Source organism: Garra rufa, chromosome 16, assembly GCF_049309525.1.
Source record: "Garra rufa chromosome 16, GarRuf1.0, whole genome shotgun sequence".
In the NCBI taxonomy this organism is placed as follows: domain Eukaryota; kingdom Metazoa; phylum Chordata; class Actinopteri; order Cypriniformes; family Cyprinidae; genus Garra; species Garra rufa.
In genome coordinates, this window is record NC_133376.1 from 29,524,875 (window position 1) to 29,552,794 (window position 27,920).

The following is a 27,920-nucleotide window of genomic DNA, read 5'->3' on the forward strand; positions in this document are numbered from 1 at the left end:
TTGTGGACACTTGCAGGTCTTTTGCGGATCCCCTGTTGAAGACCCCTGATCTACATATTGTCTCTTCTGCTTTGGCAAAACAAATAAGAAATTTCATCTCCTTTACAACAGCACCGTGCTGAATTATAACTGCTATGACTGAATGCATCTTTGGCACTCTAATTCTCACTGCTGGATTGTATTTGAATGTTGGGGAACAAAATTGGCAGTAATCCTTTGATAGTTTTGTGCTAAAGCCAATGCACAATGGCTCTGAACTTGTCATCCCGCAAGCTGTGACTGCTAACATTTCTGGAGCTCTCCAGAGCATCCATCAACAAATACATTCACACACATACACACATTCACACAAGATTGTCTTGTGAGCATTTTCAAGGACAAACGTCTCTTTTAGAGAATCACACCATGTTGTCCTTCTGTGTTTATCACTACATTCCGTGCTTTTAAAAATACATTTTAAATTGTCTTTATTCCATCTAGGAGAAAATGTAGCCAAAAAGATTCTCAAAAAGTTATTTGGTTTCAAGGTTAAAATTCAAGGCATTTTTTAAAAAATGATTTGATTTTAAAAAATATGGCTACATGCCAAAGCCATTTTTGGAGGGTATGTTTAATAGATAATTACTTCCATAAGGCATAACCATATTCTGCAAGTGTCAGCAAACATTGTGCACTCTGCTATTCTAGAGAGACATCTCAAATTAGGAAGACTCGGGTCCGTAGATGGTGCTGTAGCAACTTCATTACTCAGTTTATATTATACATTCAATTTACCGTCACCTTAAAATTTCCCAGTGGGCAGTAAACTATTAATCTAAATGAATTAACATGCACACTGTAGAATTACATCTGCATGTCTGTTTCCAGTCCAACACCGATCTGCATGTATTAAAACAACCTACGGGTCAAGACGAGATTGTAAGATTACATCTGTATGCGTCAGACAGCGCAAGGCATTTAAATTTTCAGTATGTATTTTCTGCATAAATTCATATAAATCAGGCATTGTCTGCATTGAGCTCGAGATTCAGATATAAAAGCCTTTTTAGACATGCTGCAACCAGACAGCAATGTGTAATACCATCTAAATGCGTCTGATGACAGATAATGAGAGAAGCTTAGACTTGGATTGCCCCCATCCACCTTCATTTCAACTAATCGTTCTAATGTCGATACAGTAAAGTGAAGTAAAATATGGGCAATAGCTTGCAATCTCAAGCTTTTCTTCACCTGCTTTTCAACATTTTCATCAGTATGCATGTTAACTCAATTCAGATCTTGTCTGTCTTGAGTTAGAGATCCAGCTATTGGAAGAGAATCGGGTTCAAGGCTGAAACCAGTGCATCTAAACAAGCTGATGCTAGATAACAAGGTCAACTTAGACCTGGCTTGGCCCCATCCACCTTCATTTCAACTAATCATTATGTCCTTAGAACTATCACCTCAACGACTCCTAAAAACCCCGCGAATAACACCGCCAGAGGCAATTTAGATTTTATAAGGCCATGCTGGAGCCAATTTATCATTGCAGAGAAATTACACCGGTGACTTTTTCAAAGTTCTCCACCGCTGCCCAAGGCAACCTCTCAGGCAAGTACAGAATTGGTCTTCCATTAAGCCATTTCTTTGTCAAGCAACTTTTAGAGTGGCAAAAAAGTACTCTTGACAAATAAATAACGGATAAAACCTCAAATTGAGTAAAACGTAGGTAAAGTCTCACTGATGTTTGTACTGGGGAGCCCTTGTGCTGACACTCTCAAGAGTTTTGTCTTCAACCGTAAGACCTTGGAGGGTCTGATTAGGTCGTGTGCTGGCTCTCCGGAATATTAAATTGCTTTAAAAAGGTGAAGGGTTGCTTGATTCATTCAATCTTTTTTTTTTTTTTAACAACCTTCTTTTTCCACACCAGTCGATGTAATCAATTTTTCATTAGCGGCAAGGTGTTTATCTGTTTTTAGCACTTCCAGGTTCCAGCGGGAGGCGGGTCGATCCACGCCACACACCCGTTAATTAAAGTTTATTTAATTGAGGTGGAACAGTGGAGGTAATGAAGAGACAAAACCCCAACTGTGCAAGCAAGTAGACTCCTATTGCTCCCATGGCCAGAGCTGCAGCTAGAAGTGGCCTGACGCTAAGCTCACAAACATCCAGATGAAAGTAATGGCTTAGTGGCTTTACTACATCTTAAACAAATATTTTATTTTTTAATAAAAGCAAATGTTTAAATAGAACATTTCTGTATAGCAGTTTTGTTATATTTCATTGCTACATAAAATTCAAGTGACATTAAATAGAAGCCTTATAAAAGAAAACAGTTTGTACAGGAATATAAAAGTAAACAAATATACAGTACACTATATTTATTTATTTAGAAATTAATGCTTTCATTTAACAGTGGCGTATTATACTACCAGTCAAAAGATTTTTAATGTTTTAATTTTAATGTGATTTCAAAGCTGAATTTTTAGCATTATTACTTCAGTCACACGATTCTTCAGAAATCATTCTAATTTGCTGCTCAAGAAACATTTATTATTATTATGATGTTGTTGAAAACAGCTGAGTAGAATGTTTTCAGGTTTCTTCGATGAATAGATAGTTCAGACGAACAGCATTTATCTGAAATAGAAATCTTTTGTAACATTATGTTTATGATCAATTTAAATGGTATAGTGTATATAATAAAAAAAGCTTTTTATTTTAGATAAATGCTAATCTTTGGATCTTTCTATTCATCAAAGAATCCTTAAAAAAACTGATTCAACTGTTTAAAATATGAATAATAATAATAAAATGTTTCAGCAAATCAGCATATTAGAATTATAAATTACATTTTAAAATATATTCAAATAGAAAGCAGTTCTATTTGAATATATAAATAGTAAAAATATTTCACAATATTACTACTTTTGCTGTATTTCGGATCAAATAAATGCAGGCTTGGTGAGCAGAAGAGACTTCTTAGTGTCCAAAAACTTTTGACTGGTAGTGTATATTAGTCAAAACTGACAGTAAAGACATTGATAATGTCACAAAAGATTTCTATTTTAAATAAATGTTCTTATTTGAACATTATATTGATAAAAGAATCCTGAAAACAAAAATGTTTTCAACATTAACAGTAATGCAAAATGTTTGTTAAGTAGCAAATCAGCATGTTAGATTTTTTTTAAAATCATGTGACGCTGAAGACTGGAGTAATGATATTGAAAATCCAGCTTTTGACATCACAGGAATAAATAACCTTTAAAAATCTATTATAAAACAGCTATAATCTGTCACAATATTACTGTTTTGGTGAGCATAAAACACAAAAAATTCCCCAAACATTTCAACAGCAGTGTAAGCGTTAGTTCACATATGAACAAAAGAGGTTTTTTTGAAACTGTAACAAAATGAATCTGGGGTGATCCCTGTTTTACTCTAACACTTTTTGATAACCACAGCAGCACATTTATTGTTTTCCTCACATTTACATTTCACAAATTCCCTTACTACAAAACCACAGGCTCTTACAATGGCATAATTCCCACAACATTCTCTAAAGAAACAGCCCGACAGCTACATTTCTTTTTCTTTTCACCAATTACTTACAGGCATCACAAGGGGAATGAAAGTTATAGCTACTTCTGTAAGATTAGCATGCAGTATGTGCGTCATGGCCACAGGAAATGCTGACGAAAGGTTACTCACAACTGGCTTATCAAACTAGAAACATAAACATTAGTATACCTAACAGCACATAGTGTGGGCAGTGTGTGTCAGAGCACAGACCATTTCCTGTAGTAATGATTCAGTTACCTACAGTGGGGTTCAAAAGTCAGAGACCACACTGAAAATTTCAAAATCAAATTGAAACCTGGAAAGAAAAATAGTTTGAGGGGTTATCAAAAAAAAAAAAAAAAAAGAAAGTCATACCTGTAGAGCATTCAGGACCTGTCCAGTTGACGTCACAGATGCAAGAGCTGGTCTCACTCTGGAATGTACCGTGACCAGAGCAGTGTTCTGGACACACAGAGAGCTGCGTTTCACAGTTCGATCCGGTCCAGCCTGAGGTACAATGGCACTGACCATGAAGGCAGGAGCCATGACCCGAACAGGATGGGTCCACACAGTCCACTGTGGAAAACAGCATTATTTTCAGACCATTTTCTTAGAATAACCTTCACATTTTTGCCGTGACTTTTAACCAACAGGTCAAACTGTAATGTTTTGTGGCTGTATGAAACCAGTTGACAGTAAAGACACTGGGAATGTCACAAAAACTTTCTATTTCAAATAAATACTCTTCTTTTGAGCATTCTTTTAATCAAAGAATCCTGGAAATCAGTGTTGTTTTTGACAACCTTTAGTCTTTTGGACTAAAATGCTTATTAGTTTTAGTCAAATTTTAGTCACTTCTATATGTGATAGTTTTAGTCCAATTTTAGTCGACGAAAAGTCATAAAGGTTTTAGTCTAGTTTTAGTCAAAAAAGGGGGAAAAATAGTCTTTTAACAAATTAATGTAGGTCAGTAAGTATTTTGCTGTTGGGTAGTGTCACTTATAAGTTGTGAAAATAGCAGATCTATAGTTCAACACAATGTGAGCTTCCGGATCGACTATTTTCACCAATAATTACAATAATGAAGGAATGGTTTTAGACATAAAAGACATATGTGACCCTGGACCACAAAACCAGCCTTAAGTCGCAGGGGTTTGTTTGTAGCAATAGCCAAAAATACATAGTATGGGTCAAAATTTTTGATTTTTCTTTTATGCCAAAAATCATTGAGAAATTAAGTAAAGTTCATGTTCCATGAAGATTTTTTGTAAAATTCCTACTGTAAACATATCAAAATGTAATTTTTGATTTGTAATATGCATTGTTAAGAACCTAATTTGGACAACTTTAAAGGTGATTTTTTTGCATCCTCAGATTTCTGATTTCAAATAGATGTATCTCAGCCAAATATTGTCCGATCCTAACAAACCATACATCAATAGAAAGCTTATTTATTTACTCAGTTTTGTCAAATTTAACCTTATGACTGGTTTTGTGGTCCAGGGTCACATATATTTGAAATAATGTGCAAACTGCCGCCATCATGGTTAATCGTCTGTCTGTCTGAGTGACAACAATGTGACGTGTTGAGCACATTGTGCGCTGCACGCCAGGTGGTGGGCATAACCAAACAAGGATAGAATGCTAAAACGGCTTGCTATAGCCTACTAGTATGGAAAAGAGTATTTAATGCTAAAAACGGCTTGCCATAGCGGCAGATACTTTTTAGGTTTTAATTGGCATGCACAATAAGCAGAAATGTCGTGCATTTTAAACATCTGACGGACCACCCACTAACATTTTCGTCTATTCTCGTCTCGTCAACAAAAACTCGCACACGTCTCGTCATGTTTTAGTCATCAACGAGCCATTTTTATCTCGTCATCGTCTCGTTATCGTCTTGAAAAAAAGTTGCGTCAACGAAATGATTTCGTCATCATCATCGTTGACGAAAACAACACTGCTGGAAATTATCCACAAAAGTATTAATCTACCATTTTCAACATTAATAATAATGTAAAATGTCAATTACATATAATAATGTCAATCTCAAGTCCCAATGAGATAAAAATTGTTGTTGCTGAAAAAAAGTTTTTTGGCTTCAAGTATGAATATGTTAGCCTTAAGTTTATCTGTAAGCTAGTGTGCTCCAAAGCAATGACACAATTCGCATTTAGATAGAAGCATTCAAAACTTGCTTTTCTTACTTAGATTTTTTTGTCTTTTTTCCAGCCAATCAAGTAATCAAGAAGCATTTTTTAAACGAGTAAAAATTATTTTCAGAAAAAAAAAAAGTCAAAATTAAGTGAGTTTTTGCTTAGAACAAGCAAAATAATATTCCAATGGGGTAAGCAAAAAAAAAAATCTTATTTCAAACAGAAAACTTCATTATTTTTCTTACCCCACTGGCAGATTATTTTGCTTGTTTCAAAAATGCACTTAATTTTAACTTATTAAATATAATATTAAATATTTACTTGTCTAGAAAATCCTTGTTGATTTAAGAATTTTTTGTAGATCCACGATTTTGATGACATCACATGATGTTGTGCATATGATGGATCATATGCACGAGTCGGCACAGACCTCAAAAGCATCGGACACATTTTAATTCTACACAGAATGCCATTTTATATATAGATAATGTGATATGGATGAGAGTGTGGCTGTTATACGCTGTCAAATGCGGCTCTGGCCCAAGCTGTGATATAACCAAACGCTATTGGCTGGTTAAAAAGGGGGGCAGGGCTGCTTGATATGTCCTGCCCTGTCTTCCTGTTTCTGTTGAAATAACGTCAACACATAGAATAAGCCTGCATGTTTCAAAGCATTTCAGTGGACCTTTAAGCACTAAATCAGCATTTTAGAATGATTTCTGAAGGATCGTGTGACACTAAAGTTTTGATATCACAGGAATAAATTACATTTTGAAATATTTTAAAATAAAACCATGGAGGCAGGAGCCTGACCTGAACAGAATGGGTCTGCACAGTCCACTGTGGAAAGCAACATTATTTTCAGACCATTTTCTTAGAATTACCTTCACATTTTTGCAGTGACTTTTAACCAACAGGTCGAGCAGTAATGATTTGTGGCTGTATGAAATCATTTTCCCTCAAAGGTTGGTAGGATTTTTTTAAAATATATATTTTGTTCACCAAGGCTGCATTCATTAAAACTACATTAAAACCCGTAATAATGTGAAATATTATTCTATTCTAATATATTTAAAAATATAATTCATTCCTGTTATGCAAAGCTGAATTTTCAGCATCCAGACATCCAATCTTCAGTGTCACAAGATCCTTTAGAAATCATTCTAATATGCTGATTTGATGTTCAAGAAACATTTGTTATTATTAATGTTGAAAGTAGTTGTGCTGCTATTTTTTTTTTCTTTTGTGGATAACTGTGATTTTTTAGTTTTTGTTTCAATGTTTAATCACTTTAATGCATTCTTGTTAAATAAAATGATTAATTCCTTTAAAAAAGATCAAACTGACCACAAACTTTGTATATTTAAAGTATATTTTTACTTTTGATATTTAACTTATTCAAATAATTGTGTCTAATACATTTGTAAATATAGCTATAGCGTGTTCAAATACTTTTCAGGTCACTGTGGTGTCAAAACATATGCCTTCTTAACTTTTTTTTTTCTCAAGCAAACCATTTTTTAAAAGAAAAGTCTATTACTTTGACAGTTACAAGACTGCACACCAGAACATCCTACTGTATTAAGATTATGCTTAGATATGCTATTTCAGCTTTGTTGCTATTCAAGAAACCGCTTTTGAATTTAAAGTATTGCCATCATGGAATATAAAAACATTATGGGGGAACAATGTCTGCACCTTAGGACACGTCTGATCCAGTAAAATGGCTTTTATATTCATGCAATTCTATGATCATGCAGCACATTCATGAGATCTATCTATCTGTCCTCCAGATTTTGTGCTCTGGCCATAAATTACTGCAGGAGGAAGCATGATGTACAGTTCTTGTTGAGACTGGTACTAATTTAATTCTGCCCTACTTCTTGAGGTTGCAATTTTGGGGCATTTCACAGCTATCTTGTCTGTGTGTCACTGTAGGTGTCAAATTGCAAATACTGCTGCCTGAGTCTGAAAATCCGATCATCATTTACTCTATGTCAATGACTCATGTTATTTTAAATCTTTCTGAATACTAAAGAAGATATTTTATAAATTGTACTTAATTTGTCTCCCGGGAAACATGCAAGTATCTTCTGCAGTTCAAAAATGTTCACCCCCTGGCTTTTAATGCATAGTGTTTCCTTCTGGAGCATCTGTGAAAATTTGAACCTTTTTTAATAGTTGTGTTTGAGTCACTCAGTTGTCCTCAGTGTGAAAAGATGGATCTCAAAATCATACAGTCACTGCTTGAAAGGTTTCAAATATGCAAAAGATGATGTAAAACTAAAGAATCTGCAGGACCTGGAGCATTTTTCTGAAGGACATTTTGTATATGATCTCTCTTATTTTGTTAGAATTATTCACATTTTCACAGATTCTGCAAGGGGTTCCCAAACTTTCGCATGCCACTGTATTGAAAATTAGTGGGGTTTAAAACAACATTGGACCACACTGCATAGACAGAAAAAACAATAAATGAAAAGCTAACAAAGTGCAATTGTCAGACCTCTTAATAGGTTTTACTGGCAATCACGTTAATGTAGCCACTGCCGCTATGCTATTAATTGTAATTTGGTTACTTCTAAAGTCAAGCATTTTTATCAAATGGTGTTGATTGTTTTGTGCAATCAACTTGTAAAACTGAAGCATAAGAAAAAATGTACTTGTGTTTGCTTTTTAAACAATCTATTGCAAGCAACCTCTCTTTTCAGGCTTCTAGGTCTTTCAATCTCTTCTTGACCTCAAGGTGAGTTACTCATTCAGTTCAATGACAATTATAACATTGTTCAAGTGACCCGAACATAGACATCTAAAGAGTTCATTCCCAAGCCTATTGAATGTGGATCAATAGGCTCAATTGGTTTTACCCAGAAAGAGCAGAAGTGAAAGAATCAAAAGACAGGAAAAAAAATTGTGTGCATGTAAGGGGTATTTTCTTGGCTGTCTGCCTTATCTCAGTCCCATATGTGGAATCCATTTCAGTCAGTGGATGCTGCTAAATGGTGTGGCTAATTTATCACAACAAAAACCAGTCTTTAAGTCAGTACACTCATCCATGTAATTAGCTGCTCGGTGGTGTTGAAAAAGTGCTCTCCTCCACTACAATGAGATACATGTGTTGTGTTTTCTTTGCATAGCTACTGAAATCTGTCCAGTTACCTTGGTCACAGTTGTCACCTTTGAAGCCAGGGTTACATATGCAGGAGCCTGTAACACACAGGCCACGACCTCCACACTGGGCATCCACACACTGACCACTGGGCACGTCACATTCAATCCCTTTCCATCCGCTGTAGCACTGGCAGCGCCCGCCGTTGTACTGGCCGTTGCCGCTGCACAGCACTGGACACGCCGCTAACACAATGAAATAAATTAATGTTGGAAGGGTAAGCAATACAATGCCAATATTACAAAGTATATATTGAAAAGTACATAAATCATTTGTTTTTCTAAAGAAACACTGTCCAACACCGACACTAGCAGGTAAAGTTAGCAGGAGTCTGCATCTCTCTCATCTTCCCTGAGCCCCTTGAGTTTTAATAGACCTAACTTATCTAATAACTGAGATAAGTTATCATACAAATGCGCAACCCAATGTAATATTTTTAAAAAAAAATTCATTCATATTACTCAGTAATTTATTATACAGTTTTTTTTTTTTTTTCTAGAGTATACTCCATGGGATGGTGCATTTGATAAATTCACTACACAAAATTTATCTTTCAAAGTGAAAAGCACATACTGCAAATACATTATTTAGTAACCAACACACATTCTTTCTATAAGGGCTTCGGTTTACTAAATGAAATGATTTAATATATATCTGTTTACAATAAGCACTTATTCGCGCATACACAGGACAAAGTTTGAGGGCGTACACATCTGAGGAAGCACAGAGCCTGCAGATTCGTGCTGGCACCCTCTCGTATTACAATAATGCACTCTTGACAATTGCCATTAAAATAATGCCAAAACCTGCATCAAATAAATAAAAATGAAGTCGTACAAGCTACAATCCACTTCTTATTGGTTAAAATAAACCGAGAATATCTTGTGTTTTTCCGTGGGTGCTCGATCATTTCCGTGGGTGCTCGAGCCCCTGAGCACCCATGGGATCGGAACCTATGAGCACAGGTATATTTGTAGCAATAGCCAAAAATACATTGTATGGGTCAAAATTATAGATTTTTCTTTTATGTCAAAAATCATTAGGATATTAACTGATCATGTTCCATTAAGATATTTTGTAAATTTACTACCGTAAATATATCAAAACTCTCAGTATTTTGATTTTTCTGCACCCTCAGATTCCAGATTTTCAAATAGCTGTATCTCGGCCAAATATTGTCCTATCCTAACAAACCATATATCAATGAAAAGCTTTAATTTCAGCTTTTAGCTGATGTATAAATGTCAATTTCAAAATATTGACACTTACAGTATGAAGGATTTTGGTCCAGGGTCACATATAACCATTTTGTTACATCAAAATAAGACTTAAAATGGCATGACAATATGATCTGATGCACAATTTAAAGTAAATCTTTGTGTCTGTGACCAATATTTGCCGAGCTCTGATGACTGAATCCGAAAAAAAAAAAAAAAAAAATAGTTAAAAGTTAACTACTAAAAATTATACATTTTTTAAATTGTTACTGCCTTGATGTATTATTTTGGAATACATGTAAAATGCTTAAAAAACATAACTTTTTTTCATATGAGAAAGTGTGACTGGGACATGAATTTACAGTTGATTTAAAAAGAAAAAGAAAAACCTTTGCTTCCTCATTCACAGGTTTCATGAAATTCATCCTGACAGTGAAAACTATATCATTAGAGCACCACACATACCTCTCGAGCAATATGGCCCAAGGAATCCTGGGAAGCAATTACATGTGCCTGAGACACATTCTCCATTGCCATAGCAATTGTGTGGGCATTCCATCACCGACTCTGCACAAAGAAGTTCAGATAATAAAATTATACATTTGATCTGTGGCATATTAACTGCATTTTTACACTGCTTCATATTTGTGGTCTAACAAGGCATAGTATATAAAGTAAACACTACTAGAGTGTTTTCAAATCAAGAATTATAAGGAGTCTCTACGGACGTTGTATAATACTGAATTCCAACTTAATAAATACATATGTAAATAATTGAAAAGGTATGTACTTTCCTTTCCTTTTTTTGCTGTAAATAAAAGCAGATCCTTCTCTTGGGTGCATAAAAATCATATTTGAAGATAAAAACAAACAGCTCAGCAGCTCAAGGCTTAGAAATGTAGTCTTTTGGCCTCCATATTCCCTGGCCTGACAGAAGGAGATAGCGGCAGAATCAAACTTATTGATTAGCCAACAACTCAGGGCATGCTTCTGCACGCCTCATTATCACTGCTGCGCTATCTCAGGCACTTGGGTGCAAGACAGAAATATAAAAAGGCCATCTGAATGCACCTATAAAAGCTTGTTACAATGGCCCAATTGCTCTGTCAAGCGTCACATTACATAATGTTGGGTATGGAATTACATTTTCAGCTTTGATGCATAAATAAGCAGGAAACACAAAATAACCAGCTGCATTCTGTGGTGTATAAACAGAGATAAATGCGTACTCAATTATGGTTGTATTACATGTGATAGCTTACCTAGTACTATGGTGCTGTATGAGACAGGCTCTACAGTGCGGCCATCATTGTAAAAGGCCAGATGCCACACACCGGTGTGCAGGTACTGAATAAAGCCTGCCTGCTGAACGCTGACAGGATTCTCCAGTCGGTCCCTGAGCTCCGGATCCAACTGAACACGCTCTCTTGAAATGAGCCTACTGCCATCCAGAAGCTCCACAAAGTCATACTGATACAAACATAATTACATGGACCGCTATTATTCAGCTGTTTTGTATGTAATATCCAGACACCATGACATTTCTGACGTTTGGTACCAAAATATCATCCCAAGAAATCTTACACAACACAAAGGAAAAAAAGATGCCTGTTTTTCATTCATTCTGCATCACAGAGTGTGTTATTCACTAGAACTTCCCGTACTCCGAGCAGAAGATTAAAATAAATAGATCTACTAACTGAAGACTCTAAATTAAAGTTTCTCCAATTGATTTCCTACTGGTCCGCTACTAAAAGCAATAAGAAGACATGGCAAATTGGAAGCAGCACTCAATAAGCTTGCTTTAGTTTATAGTGATGGCTTTGGGGACACATTGATTGAACATCTACAAAAAGTTGGACAGTTTTCCTCAGCGCTTACGAAAGATGCGGCTTTTATTGACAGCTGTGAGTGTTAAACACCCAGCCAATCACTGAGACAGAGAGAAGATGTCTTTCTGTTGGAGCAGTTTGTTTTGTTTTAGTTATGATTAAAGGAGGATTTGTTCTTTCTGGTGAATAACCTTGGACGTCTGATTCCTCCAACTCTTTTTTTTTATATTGAATAGCTTCTGTCAACAAGAGTATTAGATACTTGGCAGACAACCATTTTATCTGTGGTTTAACAAACACAAAATATCGAAGCCAATTCATTCATTTCGGAAGATTAAAAAAGTCCACTGACCTGCTTTTTAAGTAACCTAATTAACTAATTTACCCACTTATGACTTATTTTAGACTATTAAACTACAAGACTCTGATATTGTATTACCTGGGTGTGCGAGGGAGGAAGTCCTCTCCTCCCATAGACTCCAATAAGGGCGTTTTTCTGAATGGAAATATTAAACTTGAGAAAGTGGGGCTGTTCTATGAGAAGTCTGGACCTCCAGAAAACTCCTGGTGGAACGGCATGTGCTACCTGATGACCCAACTCCACCTGCCCTGTGTCTAATGTGGAGTTATACTGCAGCATCACTCCTACCTTTCCTGTGAAAAGACACATATTAAAACAATATTAAATAAATTAGTATCTCATTCGGCATTTTATCCCATATGTGACCCTGGACCACAAAACCAGTCATAAGGGTAAATTTTCTAAATTTGAGATTTGAGAGATTGTGAAACGGATGAATAAATACGCTTTCCATTGATGTATGGGTTGTTAGGATAGGACAATATTTAGCCGAGATACAACTATTTGAAAATCTAGAATCTGAGGGTGCATAGTATCTAAATATTGAGAAAATCGCCATTAAAGCTGATGAAATAAAGTTCTTAGCAATGCATATTACTAATAAAAAATTACATTTTGATATATTTATGGTAGGACATTTACAAAATATCTTCATGGACATGTTCTTTACTTAATATCCTAATGATGTTTGATATAAAAGAAAAAATAATTTTAACCCATTCAATGTATTGTTGGCTATTGCTACAAATATATCTGTGCTACTTACGACTGGTTTTGTGGTCCAGGGTCACATATTTGGATTAGAGTTACATAAATACTTCTGTTCAGCATGGACACATTACTGGCTTTTCTATATGTTTGCTTTAATGATTAATATTATACTGAATCCACAAGCCCAGATATCTGTCACAATTTTATTGTTGTAATATATGAAGTTTATTCACAGCTCACTTATCTATGGAAGCCCATTTCCACCACTGAATAAAAAAAAGTTATTGCGACTTGTTATCTCACAATTCTTACCTTTTTTCTTAGAATTGTGTAATACAAATTCACAATTCTGATATTTTTTCTCATAATTGGGAGTTATAAAGTCAGATTCGCATGATATAAACTAAATGAGAATGAAGTCAGAATTGTAAGATATAAATTTGCAATTCTGTAAACATATCAGTTATTTTTTTCCCCTCAGAACTGGACTTTATAACTCGCAATATATATAACTTAATATAAACTCACAATTCTGAGAAAAAAGTCATAATTGTGAGATAAAAACTCGCAATTGCGAGAAAAAAAAGTCAGAATTGCGAGACAAAGTCGTAATTACGAGAAAAAAAGTTAGGATTGCAAGTATATATCTGATGTTATATCTACCAATTCTGACTTTATATCTCATTTCAGAAAAGTTTATATGATGCAATTGCAATTACAAGAAAAAAAAAAGTCAAAAATTGTGAGATAAAAAGTCGTAATTACCTTTTTATTTTTTTATTCAATGGCGGAAACGGGCTTCCATACTTATCAGTTTTCAATGTGCAGTTAGAAATTAAGTAAGGTTCTTTATTGTTGGGCATTCATGCATATTTCATGTTTTATTTATTATTTGTTCATCCAAAGTTTATTCACTGTACTGTAGCAGTCAAATTCTAATTCCCATCAATCCAGCCAAGACAGTTTCATTTGAGACTGGTCGGATGGGCCAACAGTTGGATAAAACTAAGTGTCTGGTCTTTTTTCAAGTCTAAAATTCCAAAAGAAATTTAAATTACAAGAATTTTTAATATCTCTCTCTACATGCTCAGAGATAAACGGCCTCGTCAACCATTTTCCTGATGAGAGCCTCTAAATGTCAAACATTACCCTAAAACTTGCAGTAGGCATTTGCCATGCTCTTTCATACTCTCCAAAGGCTATCATTCAGATGACAGTTGACAGAGTTTATACAACACAGGCAAACAGCTTTATATCGCACTTCAGAAAGAGGCAATAAGTCAATTAAAAGAACACAATATAGCATGGCAGGTCCGCATTCAGAGTGAGGAAACCGTCTTTTATTGACTGGCTTCAAACTGATGCTTTCTAAACATGGTAATTAGGACAAACCTAGCACAGTGGGTGCTATTCTTTGGAGACTGCCACTCTTCAGTGAAAGATACTATCACTATTGTTTCTCTGTAGTGCTTTAGAGTCAACAAGAAACAACATTCACAACCCTTTTCCCTTATTTTTTTCCATTGGGAATTGACTGGATTGAGAAAATATCTCACAATACGGCTTTATACAGTATCTCTCAATTGCAACACAGTTTCTTGTAATCTCACAATGTGACTATCTTTCTCGTTGTGTGACATCATACAGTTAAGGTCAAAAGTTTACATACACCTTGCTGAATCTGCAAAATGTGAATTATTTTACCAAAATAAGAGGGATCACACAAAATGCATGTTATTTTTTATTTAGTACTGACATGAATAAGATATTTCACATGAAATATATTTAAATATAGTCCACAAGAGAAAATAATAGTTGAATTTATAAAAATGACCCCATTCAAAAGTTTACATACACTTGATTCTTAATACTGTGTTGATACCTGAATGATCCATGTCTAATTTTTTATGTAGTGATAGTTGTTCATGAGTTCCTTATTTGTCCTGAAAAGTTAAACTGCTTTCTGTTCTCCAGAAATATACTTCAGGTCCCACAAATTCTTTGGTGTTTCATCATTTTTGTGTATTTGAACTCTTTTCAACAATGACTGTATGAAATTGAGATCCATCTTTTCATGCTGAGGACAACTGAGGGACTCCTATGCAACTATTACAGAAGGTTCAAATGCTCACTGATGCTTCAGAAGAAAAACAATGCGTTAAGAGCTGGGGGTGAAAACTTTTGAACATAATGAAAAAGTGTACATTTTTCTTATTTTGCCTAAGTATCTTTTTTTTTTCATTTAGTACTGCCCTTCAGAAGCTACAAAAGATACTTACATGTTTCCCAGAAGACAAAAATAAGTTAAATTTACCCTGATCTTCAAATTCAAAAACCCCTGACTCTTAATGCAGTGTTTTTTTCTTCTGAAGCAAAAAAACCTTTTGTAATAGTTGCATATGAGTCCCTCAGTTGTCCTCAGTGTGAAAAGATAGATCTCAAAATCATACAGTCATGTTGGAAAGGGTTCAAATACACAAAAACAGAATTTGTGGGACCTGAAGGATTTTTCTGAATAACAGCAGGCAGTTTAACTGTTCAGGACAAACAAGGGACTCATAAACAACTATCACTATACAAACAAACAAACAAACAAAAATCAGGTGTGCATCATTCAGGTTACAAAACAGTATTAAGAATCAAGTGTATGTAAAATTTTATGTGAAATATCTTTCAGGTCAGAACTAAATTAAAAAATAACATGCATTTTGCATGACCCCTCTTATTTTGGAAAAATAATTAACATTTCTGCAAGGTGTATGTAAACTTTTGACCACAACTGTATCTAACATTTGCTACCTTATTCCTATATTTATTAACTGACTGTATTTTGCATACAAGGCTTTATACTGAAAGAAACTGCTTGCAGCTTGAAAAGAAATAATTGCAATCTGTTCAATATGACATATCTAAAATATCTCATAGGGATGTGTAAATGCAGTCCTTTGTGACTGAAAGGTCAACGATTTCGGCCTTGAAATGTTACCATCTGCAGAAATAGCAGTCACAGTGTTGGTCGGAAACGTCACTGGCTTGGCTCGTCCATTCTCAAAGGCGTGATTATCCACATCCTTCAGTTTCCAGTTCAGGCCAAGTACATGCATGGCTGCGAGAGAAGGCAATTAAGATCATGAAACGGAACAGCAAGCACATATCATGTCACACGACATTCTCATTTGCAAAAGGATATAGTTTAAAAGCTGTTGAAAGCCACAGTGGAAGGTGATTCGCAGTCGCTTTTGCGCATATGTTGGACGCATATAAAAAAGAAAACCTCTCCCTCATTAGAATCTGCTTTAAATAGTGCGCAATGTCTTTTTTTGCTATTTGAAAGCATGTTCTTTGAATTATCGCTGCATGGGGCCTTGACGCAAACTGTTTTGAATATCCTCAAGATTAGTCTTTAGCTTTTCACAGAAGACATTTATTGCAGAGAAAATGGAATTAGATTCCAGTGATTAAAAAGAAAAAAGCCAAAATCAAAAGCCCGGAGATCAAAACTTGTCAGCGTTATATAATACAGGAGTTTCTCCCATTCTCTCTTTCCCCTCGCTGTCTCTCCTCTTTCCCCCCCAACATTCTCTTCTTCATGCAAGGCTGTTAAATCTTAGGCAAACACTTTCTAGTTGTTTTTTTTTAACCGCTCGATCTGTGTGAAAACAGCTTGGGAAAAGTCTCCTTCAAAGTTCACAGCGAGGGAGCTTGCTGAGGAGGCTGCGCTTCACACACCTCTCTTCCTCTCGGTTTGATCTTTGGAGGGATGAATGTTTCTAACAGGCCTTCAGCAGGGGAGGAGGAGCCTCCGACTGCGGCAAATAACTCACAGTGGGAAAACAATGTAAAAAAAATCGGAGAAATGGAGGTTGTAATGTTTCCGTGGGCTAACGGAGTAAATATAGATTGCTGTGGACTATAAGATCATGCAGCTTCTGCTGCGCTTCAGTTATTAATCACTAAACTGATGTCTTTTTTTTTTTTCAGTTTATCTGTGTGTATGACTTCCTAGAGATAGGGCGACTATTCAGAGCAGAGCACCAGGTGTTTTGGCCACAGATGATGGCTGAGAAAGGAAAAACTCCACCTGATGAGCTATTTCGCTATCTCTTATGGGGGCAGGCTGGATAAAACAGCTCGCACCTGAGTACCTCATGGTCACATAAGGGCATGCACACACACACACACACACACACACAGAGAGAGAGTTACCTATACAGTAGCAGAGCAGAATTGACAGCAAGGCGGCGACGCCTACGGCACTGAGAGCGGTGCATTTCCACGAACACCGTTTTGGCGACTTGTTAAATTTGAATGCACCTCTTGATAGCGTGTTGCGGGTTAATGGACGAGCTGGCGGAGAATAGACAGCCCCGGTCGCCATTGTATAACCGGGATTTGGAGTTGTGAAGAGAGACGTGGTACCTGTTCCAGTCTTAAGCAGGAAGTGCCTAGGGAAAGGGAGATAAGATAGATAAAGGGAGATGATGAAATATAAAAACAATAACCTTGCTGAAAACTTTTCAGAGCGAGCTGTGAACAAAACCTCAGGTAAAAAGGGTAAGTAGTAGAAGAAGTAGCAGTGTCTGATTTAAAAGTTATTAAAAAGCCTGACCTATTGAGAATTTTAAAGTAAAAGCCATTTCGTTAGTGTATCATTCTTTTAATCACCATGGAAACTGCAGTTATGGTTTTATAGCTATTTCTCTGTTGTAATACAAGGTTTTTGTATGTAACAAAAGCTGTAATTTAATAAGCTGCCATTAAAATCCTAATAGCTTCATTGATTTAGAGGGCTGTCATTGGATCGGTGCCTGTACTTGTACGAAATGAATGTCTCTAACGATGGGCTATGATGGAAAGAACCACACAAAGTCAAGTCAAAGTGAACTGCGGTTAACTGAACTCTAGATTTTATGATGACAAACATAACCCGTAATGATGTGTGTATGCATCAGCATCTGATGGTAGTGTTTTGTGTTCTGCTTTTCATCAGCGGTGCTCCACCGCTGCCAAATTTTTTTAACGCCACAGCAAAAGAAATCATTTTTTACCTGAGTTGTTAATGTTAAGTTTGCTGATTTAAAACACAAACCACAAAATGATGAAAAGAAAAAGTTTTGAGCTCATAAAAACTGACAAACTTTACAGTCTGATGAATCCCTTGCTGAATACACTGTAAAAAACAAAAAAAAACACAATTTGTTGAGTCAACTTAAAATAATTTGTTACCCTGCTGCCCTAAAATTTGAAGTTGAATCCACTCAAATATCTAAGTTGTCACTTAGTACAACTTAACATTTCAAGTTGACTAAACTTTTTTGAGTTGACTAAACTTAAAATTTGAAGGCAGCCTGGTAACTTATTTTTTTAAGTTGACTCAACAAATAGTTTTTTACAGTGTAACTTACTGATATGCTTCCTACAATATTCACATTTTCACAAGACTTTTAAAACAAAAAGCAGCACAAGAGTTGTCAAAATTGATAGCATCATGTGACACTGAAGACCGTAGTAATGATGCTGAAAATTCAGGTTTGCACCACATGAATTACATTTTAAATATACTAAAATAGATATAAAAATATATAATATTATATGTTTTTAAGTGCATTTTGATCATATAAATGCTTTCTTTCAAAAACAGTTCCAATTTTTGTACTGCCTCAATATGTTTAATTTAGTGCATATAAAAATCTTATTAAAATATCACTTTCTTTAAACTAGACAATTCAGTTCTATATTAATAGTGTGCCTATTAATGTAATATAAACACAAGCACGCTCACTACATACATGCATATATGTATTGTATATAAAACACATTGTATAAAATTAAGCATAGTATGTTTGGCTTGGATACAGAATACAGAAGCTCAGGATCTTCTACTTTAACATTTTCTAAAAACAAAACCTTAAAATAATCTCAGGATTTTTCACTTGTTTGTTTTCCTGGCTGTAATTCTGCTTCAAGACAGTAGTTTTCTACTCTAATTCATACTACACACATCAATAAAGCAGACATTCTCAGATTCATTTCCAGCTAATTTCCATGTGTTGTTGGTAGTTCCCGTTTACTGTGGCTGGCTGTTACACTGCCAGTTTGCTGTAAGCTCTCTCTCTTACTGCCTGCTGCGTGGCTGCTGTGTACAGTTTTGTGTCCTGGAGGCATTTTACGGCTGGTGTGCCGTCGGTCCTCCTCATAGCTGTGGATGTAGGGCCGTTTTATTTTTCATTTAAGTTTACTGTCTCATTTAAATGTGATTAGAAGGGGGAAAAAACAAAACAAAACAGAACATGTTTTGAGCTCACAAAAACAATTATGTACAATCTATTATTTGCTCCTAGGCAAATCATTTTGGCTGAGGGTCAAGCTAATTAAGTTTCATTATTTTCTTTGAGTATATATATTTTTTTTATTGAATTTATTTTTTGACTAGAATGCTGCCTTTACACGTTGGACTGAATTGCTTGCTTGTCTTTTTTCCAGTTGTTCAAACGTAAATATTATTTAATTTTTTTATGTTACCTATGTTATAATAGCTTTTATTGTTCAGAATATATGTGACCACGGACCACAAAACCAGTCATAAGGGTCACTTTTATGAAATTAAGATTTATACATCATCTAAATGCTGAATAAATAAGCTTTCCATTAATGATTTGTTAGGATAGGACAATAATTGGTTGAGGTACAAATATTTGAAAATCTGGAATCTGAGGGTGCAAAAAAATCTAAATATTGAGAAAATTGTTTTTAAATTTGTCCAAATTAAGTTCTAAGCAATGCATATTGCTAATCAAAAATTAAGTTTTGATATATTTATGGTTAAAAATTGTCAAAGTATATTCATGGAACATGATCTTTACTTAATATCCTAATGATTTTTGGCATAAAAGAAGAATCGACCATTTTGACCCATACAATGTATTTTGGGCCATTGCTACAAATATAACCGTGCTACCTAAGACTGGTTTTGTGGTCCAGGGTCACATATACATACTGTTTAGCTATACTTACATATTTGAATATATTTATTTATTTATTTTTACACTCTAAAAAATGCTGGGTGAAAAATGGACAAATCCAGCAACTGGGTTGCTTTGACCCAACGGTTCGGTTAAATGTTTAACCCAACCTTCTGGGTAGTTTTATTTATAAAACTAAATTATTATACAGCTAGCTTATAAAAAATAAAAAATAATAAATAAATAAAAAATCAGACACATAATTACTAGAGGCATCAGCAATAATTAAAAGGCGAAAATTTATTAAGAGGAATTAAAAAATGTTTTTATTTTATTATTAATACGCGTTCATTTATTTAAACAAATTAATAAACGTTAATTTCCAACCTATTTCGGGTTCATTTTAAGGAGGAAATCTAATAATTTTTAGCAATAGTCGAGTTGTTCATATTTCACTCACTTTTTTTTTTTTTTTTTGGAAAGCGTTATACAAAAAGACACAACTGGTTATGTCAACTCAACATCTAACAGTTATTATTAGACTAGTCTTCATCTCATTATTATTTTACAATTTGTGTCAAACATGCTATTCATTTTTAATGTGAAGATGAAGAAAGGTACTTGATTCCACCTTCGACATACAATCCTGTACATTTCAGATGAGGAAACATTTCAAACTCACCAGCTGCTAACAGCATTACTCTTTCAAAGCTCAAATTTCGACAGTCGAGCAGCACTCAGACGTTTGTTCTTTTGTGGAAATTTCAATACGGGCCTGGCTTAAGATGCCCGCTTTTCATTCAGAAGGACTCCATTGTAAAACGTCTACTTTATAATCTGCATGGTTATGAGCTGGTGCCACAACTCTAAACACACAGGCACACACGCATTTTTCACAAGGGCTCGGATAGGTTCCGGGCCACTGCGCACTGAATGAGGCACATTTAAAAGCCTTCACAAACGATTAACAAATACACTGACAGTGTGCCGTTTTGAGGCCAAACAATCCATAATTGATTAGCAGGAGTGTGACGCCAGGCAGAGAAAATGACTAAGCTAATCCTCATCGCCCCTTTTTGCAGGGTGTGAGAATGTTGTTCGCATTAGGACGACTAAGAAGTAACTTCACCCCGAAGAGTTTTTTTTTCCTTTGGTACAATGTGATTCTCTCCTAGCGTCGCACCTTTCCTTGTCATTGGGTTGACGCTTGGAATGCCGCGGTGGGAAAGAAGAGGCCCTACGGAAGAAAAAAGCCGGATTTGGAGGTTGAAAGAGAAATTGCAAACAAAAGAATAAAAGTCCGTCCTGGCATAATCTGATCTAGGCTTAAGAAAAGACTGGGCTTTTCAAAGGACTGCTTGTTGACTTAAAGAGTTAAAACGATTGAGTCTATATGTGAAAAGGCCTCTTTCCGACAAATGTGCACATGAGACTTACGTTAAATGAGAGGGGGAAAAAAACTCTGAAAAACAAGGAGGACTTGCACGTATCCTCTCAACTCCAACCAGGATTCAAGCATCCTCTTTGAGGCGGAAGCATCTGCCACCTCAGTAGGGGTCTCGGAGCAGCAGGTGCCTTTCTAGCACTCGGCAGAGTGGCGGTATTTTAAGACGCTCCCTGGAGGTTTCTGCGCCACTGCCATTTTAGGACAGTCCCTTTCTGTTGACATGTAAAGATCAGAGTCTTTGTGACAGACAGCGGAGTGGAAAGTTTTCAAGATAACGCACTGAGAAAGGTAGAGTAGTGAGAAAAGGAGATGGTGATGGATTGGCGTACTGCGCCGAGAAAGAGAGAGAGAGGTAGTAGAGGAATTCTACTGGGATCATTAATAACAGCAGAAGCCTGTGTTCTCTGCCTAGATCTAGACACACAACAAAGATTCTTCACTTGATGTGATTACAAAACATCTTCTTTTCTCATATCCATAAGCAGTACATTCTCACCAGAGCCTTTTGTTTTCTTTCTTTTTGTTGTTGTTTTTTCTTTCTCTCCACAATGGAGCACAACAGCTGTGGCCCGCAAAAGATCAAAAACCTGACGTGCTGCATTGCCAACACTTCTGTTAGTAACGAACGTGTGCAGTGCGAACGCAGTGTGGAATTTTGTTAAATGGCATTTCATGAAAAAAGCATAAAAAAGACCAATTTATTAGTTTGAAATGGTTTACGAAATCTTAACAATTACAATCCTTTCTGTTCTACATATATTCCTGCATGTACTGATGAAAAACAGAGCTGTTTTACATTTAGTAGAAATTCCACTTTTTTTTCGGAAGTTAATGAAAAGCCCTAAAGAAAAAAAAAACACACACGGACATCATGTTGAAATACCAGGGAAAGAAAAGCCACACTAAATTGCAGGCTATGCTGATTGTAGACTGAAATTAAATTTGATTCATTCATTCAAGATGATCCACTCCACACTTATTTTTATAATGACATCCTATTCCTCTATATATGCTCCACACACACACACACACACACATACGGCTACTTTGTTCATACTAGGTTATAATTTAATTGATTAATTTAGTGAATTCTAGCCCACACACATTGAAATCATTTTATGCGAGGAAGCAATAGTGAATAGATACCGGGGTGCATACAGCAATATAAAATTGTGTTTGAAATTGCTTTATGGTTGTTAGAACGATATTTTAGCTGCACAGGTCAGTATTAAGCTTGTTCTTTCTTAAGGTGCCATAGAAGTCAAAAGATCTGCAAAATGTTAATTATTTGACCAAAATAAGTGGGGTTATACAAAATGCATGTTATTTCTTTTTAGAACAGACCTGAATAAGATATTTCACATAAAAGATGTTTACATATAATCCACAATAATAGTTGACCCCGTTTAAAAGTTTACATACACTTGATTCTTAATACTGTGTTGTTACCTGAATGATCCACAGCATTTTGTTGTTGTTGTTGTTTGTTAGTGATAGTTGTTCATTAGTCCCTTGTTTGTCCTGAGCAGTTAAACTGCCCACTGTTCTTCAGAAAATTCCTTTAGGCCCCACAAATTCTTTGGTTTTTCAGCTTTTTTGTTTATTTGAACCCTTTCCAACAATGATTGTATGATTTTGAGATCCATCTTTTCACAACTGACTCATATGCAACTATTACGGAAGGCTCAAACAGGCACTGATGCTTCAGAAGGAAAAAACATGCATTAAGAGCCGGGGGTGAAAATGGAGAATGGAGATGTGTACATTTTTCTTATTTTGCGCAAATATCTTTTTTTTTTTCATTTAGTACTGCCCTTCAGAAGCTACAGAAACTTACACGTTTCCCAGAAGACAAAATAAAGATAAAAAATGCCTCAGTTGTCCTGGATCTCAAAATCATACAGTCATTATTGGAAAGGGTTCAAATACACAAAAATGCTGAAAAACCAAAGAATTAGTGGGACCTTAAGGAATTTTCTGAAGAACAGTGGACAGTTTAACTGCTCAGGACAAACAAGGGACTAATGAACAACTATCACTATAAACAAACAACAACAACAACAACAACAACAACAACAACAACAACAAAAAACAAAAATGCTGTGGATCATTCAGGTAACAACACAGTATTAAGAATCAAGTGTATGTAAAATTTTAAACAGGGTCTTTTTACAATTTATTCAGGTCAGCACTAAATAAAAAATAGCATGCATTTTTTATGATCCCTCAACATTTTGGAGATTCTGCAAGGTGTATGTAAACTTTTGACTTCAACTGTAGTGTGAGTGTGTGAGAATCAATAAAACCTGAATTATTTTAAATGCATACTGCTTTTTTTTTGTTTTCTATTTTGGCTGAAAACTGTTTTCGGACAAAATGGCCATCTAGTGGGTATTTTTCAGCACATTGAGTCACAATCTAGAGATAGACATTTAATGGCACATATGTTTTTTGTTGTGGAACGATACTGTGAACAGTTTAAATCTGTTATTCGTCTTGTTTAACCTTTTGAGTGGGTGGCAGCTCAGACTCCTTGGGGTACATGCAGCAAATGCAGGGTTATATAAACTGTGCCATTATGGCATTATGCGCAATATATCATCCAGCAAGAATTTAACTTCTGCATGCTGTTAAAAAAAAAAAAAAGTTCATTTCCATTTTCCAGCCTCTCTGTCTCTTGCTGTTTCTCTAATATATACACTATATGTGTTTGTGTTTGTGTGTGTGTGTGTGTGTGTGTGTGTGTGTGTGTGTGTGTGTGTGTGTGTGTGTGTGTGTGTGTGTGTGTGTGTGTGTGTGTGTGTGTGTGTGTGCCTGGTATTCATCACGTTGTGGGGACCAAATGTCCCCACAAGGATAGGAATACCAGTAGATTTTGACCTTGTGGGGACATTTCTCAGGTCCCCATGAGGAAACAGGCTTATAAATCATGCACAATGAGTTTTTTTGAGGAAGTAAAAGTGTGCACAATCTCCTGTGAGGGCTAGGTTTAGGTGTAGGGTAGGTGTAGGGTGATAGAAAGTACGGTTTGTACAGTATAAAAACCATTACGCCTATGGAATGTCCCCATAAAACATGTAAACCCAACATGTGTGTGTGTGTGTGTGTGCGTGTGTGTGTGTGTGTGTGTGTGTGTGTGTGTGTGTGTGTGTGTGTGTGTGTGTGTGTGTGTGTGTGTGTGTGTGTGTGTGTAACACTGTATAGGCATCTGATAAGTAAAAGTGGACAATCATGTTTTGATGTTTTTGGGTTTCTGATGTCAAAAATGATGTCCAATTATTTTCAAGTGAGCCATTTTTGCACCATAGTTTCAGTAAGATCTTTTCGGACTGTGAAGTTTTCAGATCTGAAACCGACAGTACAAAAGTCACAATACAAAAGTCTTCTTATTTCAAAAGATCAAGGAAGATTTCTTATGACTTCAAGCTATAAATAAGCATATTCTTTTTGATCTTTCATTCACTTAGTCTAAATATAGGCCAAATGAATTTCATGAACTGATTGATTTAGATTTAACGGCTAATATTATTTTATGAGGAACAATGTTTTTCTTTGTGTTCTGGATCCACTACTTGGCCATTTAATTATATGTGTTTGCATAAAATTGCTTGTATACATAATAGAAATGTTGGCTTGCGCATGGTGACTTCTGTTTTGGTTAATTAAGTCTGTTTCCAATGCTTTTGCATTCATATTCGGCCTCTGCAGGACCCAGTCTACCGGGACCCTTCCCTTCAGCCTTTTGAAGTGAAAATGCTGATTGTAGTGTTTAGAAATCTGCATATGGGTGTGGAAAATCTATGATGCAGTACATTACTATTTACTCTGTGAGTCTGTTATGAACAAAGGCTGAATTTTGTAAAGGAAGATATCCTTTTATGAAGACTTGTTTAATGTTTGATTCAAAAATGCTGTCTTGTAATTAAACAGTAAACAGGTTAAGAGATTGTGCACTGTTACACATTTTTATATCATTATAATAAGAACAAATGGGTGTATACAAATGCTTTTAGGACGCAAATGATGTATATATACATATCTGAAGAGGGTGAGACTAACATGATGTGCATTTATTCATGCTTGATATGGTACTCATGTCATGCATACATAAATTCATCCTGTCAGGTGGATGCTGGGTAGGCAGCTCTCAGCTTGAGTAGTACACTTCAAGATATCTGTAGTGACAGCAAGGTGCATTATATAAAGGCTAGTCTTGGTAGGTTTTACTACAATATTTGCTCAAAAATTGTAGTGATAAATAACTGATGGGAACTCAGTGGAAAATGAATGACTATATGGAGTATGATTTTTGACACAAATCTAACTTATTATTTTTAGTTACATAAGTGGAATTTTAATATTTATACACAACACAGAGATTTACGATACACAATGTTCAAAAGATTGTATAAGTGACAAGATGTGTCCCAATCCCTTATATATTGTGCTATATCTGGTGTTAGCCATTTTGTAGTGTTGTCAAAATCCTCTATATAGTGAATTTCCCTATACAGCAGGGGTCACCACACTCGGTTCTGGAGGGCCGGTGTCCTACAGAGTGTAGCTCCAACCCTAATCAAACACACCTGAACCAGCTAAACAAGGTCTTAATATGTACAGGTCCTTCTAAAAAAATTAGCATATTGTGATAAAGTTCATTATTTTCTGTAATGTACTGATAAATATTAGACTTTCATCTATTTTAGATTCATTACACACATTTGAAAGTAGTTCTAGCCTTTTATTGTTTTAATATTGATGATTTTGGCATACAGCTCATGAAAACCCAAAATTCCTATCTCAAAAAATTAGCATATTTCATCCGACCAATAAAAGAAAAGTGTTTTTAATACAAAAAAAAGTCAACCTTCAAATAATTATGTTCAGTTATGCACTCAATACTTGGTCGGGAATCCTTTTGCAGAAATGACTGCTTCAATGCGGCGTGGCATGGAGGCAATCAGCCTGTGGCACTGCTGAGGTGTTATGGAGGCCCAGGATGTTTCGATAGCGGCCTTAAGCTCATCCAGAGTGTTGGGTCTTGCGTCTCTCAACTTTCTCTTCACAATATCCCACAGATTCTCTATGGGGTTCAGGTCAGGAGAGTTGGCAGGCCAATTGAGCACAGTAATACCATGGTCAGTAAACCATTTACCAGTGGTTTTGGCACTGTGAGCAGGTGCCAGGTCGTGCTGAAAAATGAAATCTTCATCTCCATAAAGCTTTTCAGCAAATGGAAGCATGAAGTGCTCCAAAATCTCCTGATAGCTAGCTGCATTGACCCTGCCCTTGATAAAACACAGTGGTCCAAAGTACTTTTTTCGGATGAAAGCAAATTTTGCACGTCATTCAGAAATCAAGGTGCCAGAGTCTGGAGGAAGACTGGGGAGAGGGAAATGCCAAAATGCCTGAAGTCCAGTGTCAAGTACCCACAGTCAGTGACGGTCTGGGGTGCCATGTCAGCTGCTGGTGTTGGTCCACTGTGTTTTATCAAGGGCAGGGTCAATGCAGCTAGCTATCAGGAGATTTGAGCACTTCATGCTTCCATCTGCTGAAAAGCTTTATGGAGATGAAGATTTCATTTTTCAGCATGACCTGGCACCTGCTCACAGTGCCAAAACCACTGGTAAATGGTTTACTGACCATGGTATTACTGTGCTCAATTGGCCTGCCAACTCTCCTGACCTGAACCCCATAGAGAATCTGTGGGATATTGTGAAGAGAAAGTTGAGAGACGCAAGACCCAACACTCTGGATGAGCTTAAGGCTGCTATCGAAGCATCCTGGACCTCCATAACACCTCAGCAGTGCCACAGGCTGATTGCCTCCATGCCACGCCGCATTGAAGCAGTCATTTCTGCAAAAGGATTCCCGACCAAGTATTGAGTGCATAACTGAACATAATTATTTGAAGGTTGACCTTTTTTTGTATTAAAAACACTTTTCTTTTATTGGTCGGATGAAATATGCTAATTTTTTGAGATAGGAATTTTGGGTTTTCATGAGCTGTATGCCAAAATCATCAATATTAAAACAATAAAAGGCTAGAACTACTTTCAAATGTGTGTAATGAATCTAAAATATATGAAAGTCTAATGTTTATCAGTACATTACAGAAAATAATGAACTTTATCACAATATGCTAATTTTTTGAGAAGGACCTTGAAACTTCCAGGCAGGTGTGTTGAGGCAAGTTGGAGCTAAACTCTGCAGGACACCGGCCCTCCAGGACCGAGTTTGGTGATCCCTGCTATAAAGTATAGTTCAGTCTTTTACCCACAATGCACTTTAACTGATTTAACTGATTGCCAAATTAGACACATACACACACACACACACACACACAAATGCTTGTCTGATGTTGATTGCATTTGTATAACATTGCCTTCGTATATCTCTTTAATTTTTTGATCATTTAAATTATGACTTAAAAGATATGATTTGAAAAAGTATTTTAAAAATTAGTACCAACTATAGGTATTAGGTAACAACTATAAAAACAAACAGTTTACTCTACAGAGC

General features: G+C 35.8%; 1 protein-coding gene across 5 annotated transcripts in view; it reads right to left on the reverse strand.

The window, feature by feature from the left end:
* Window positions 1-27,920, reverse strand: part of LOC141287931 (teneurin-3) — a 137,221-nt gene that overhangs the window by 45,693 nt on the left and 63,608 nt on the right. For 4 of the 5 annotated variants that reach the window (XM_073820037.1, XM_073820036.1, XM_073820035.1 and 1 more), the window contains 7 exons: window positions 17,196-17,434; window positions 15,976-16,095; window positions 12,357-12,571; window positions 11,348-11,555; window positions 10,551-10,652; window positions 8,859-9,053; window positions 3,919-4,119 (listed from right to left, as the gene is read on the reverse strand). In XM_073820037.1, the coding sequence (XP_073676138.1) occupies window positions 3,919-4,119; window positions 8,859-9,053; window positions 10,551-10,652; window positions 11,348-11,555; window positions 12,357-12,571; window positions 15,976-16,095; window positions 17,196-17,434 (1,280 nt within the window). Of the gene's footprint in view, window positions 1-3,918; window positions 4,120-8,858; window positions 9,054-10,550; window positions 10,653-11,347; window positions 11,556-12,356; window positions 12,572-15,975; window positions 16,096-17,195; window positions 17,435-27,920 lie in introns of those variants that run through there. The other variant, XM_073820038.1, reaches the window with a different exon arrangement.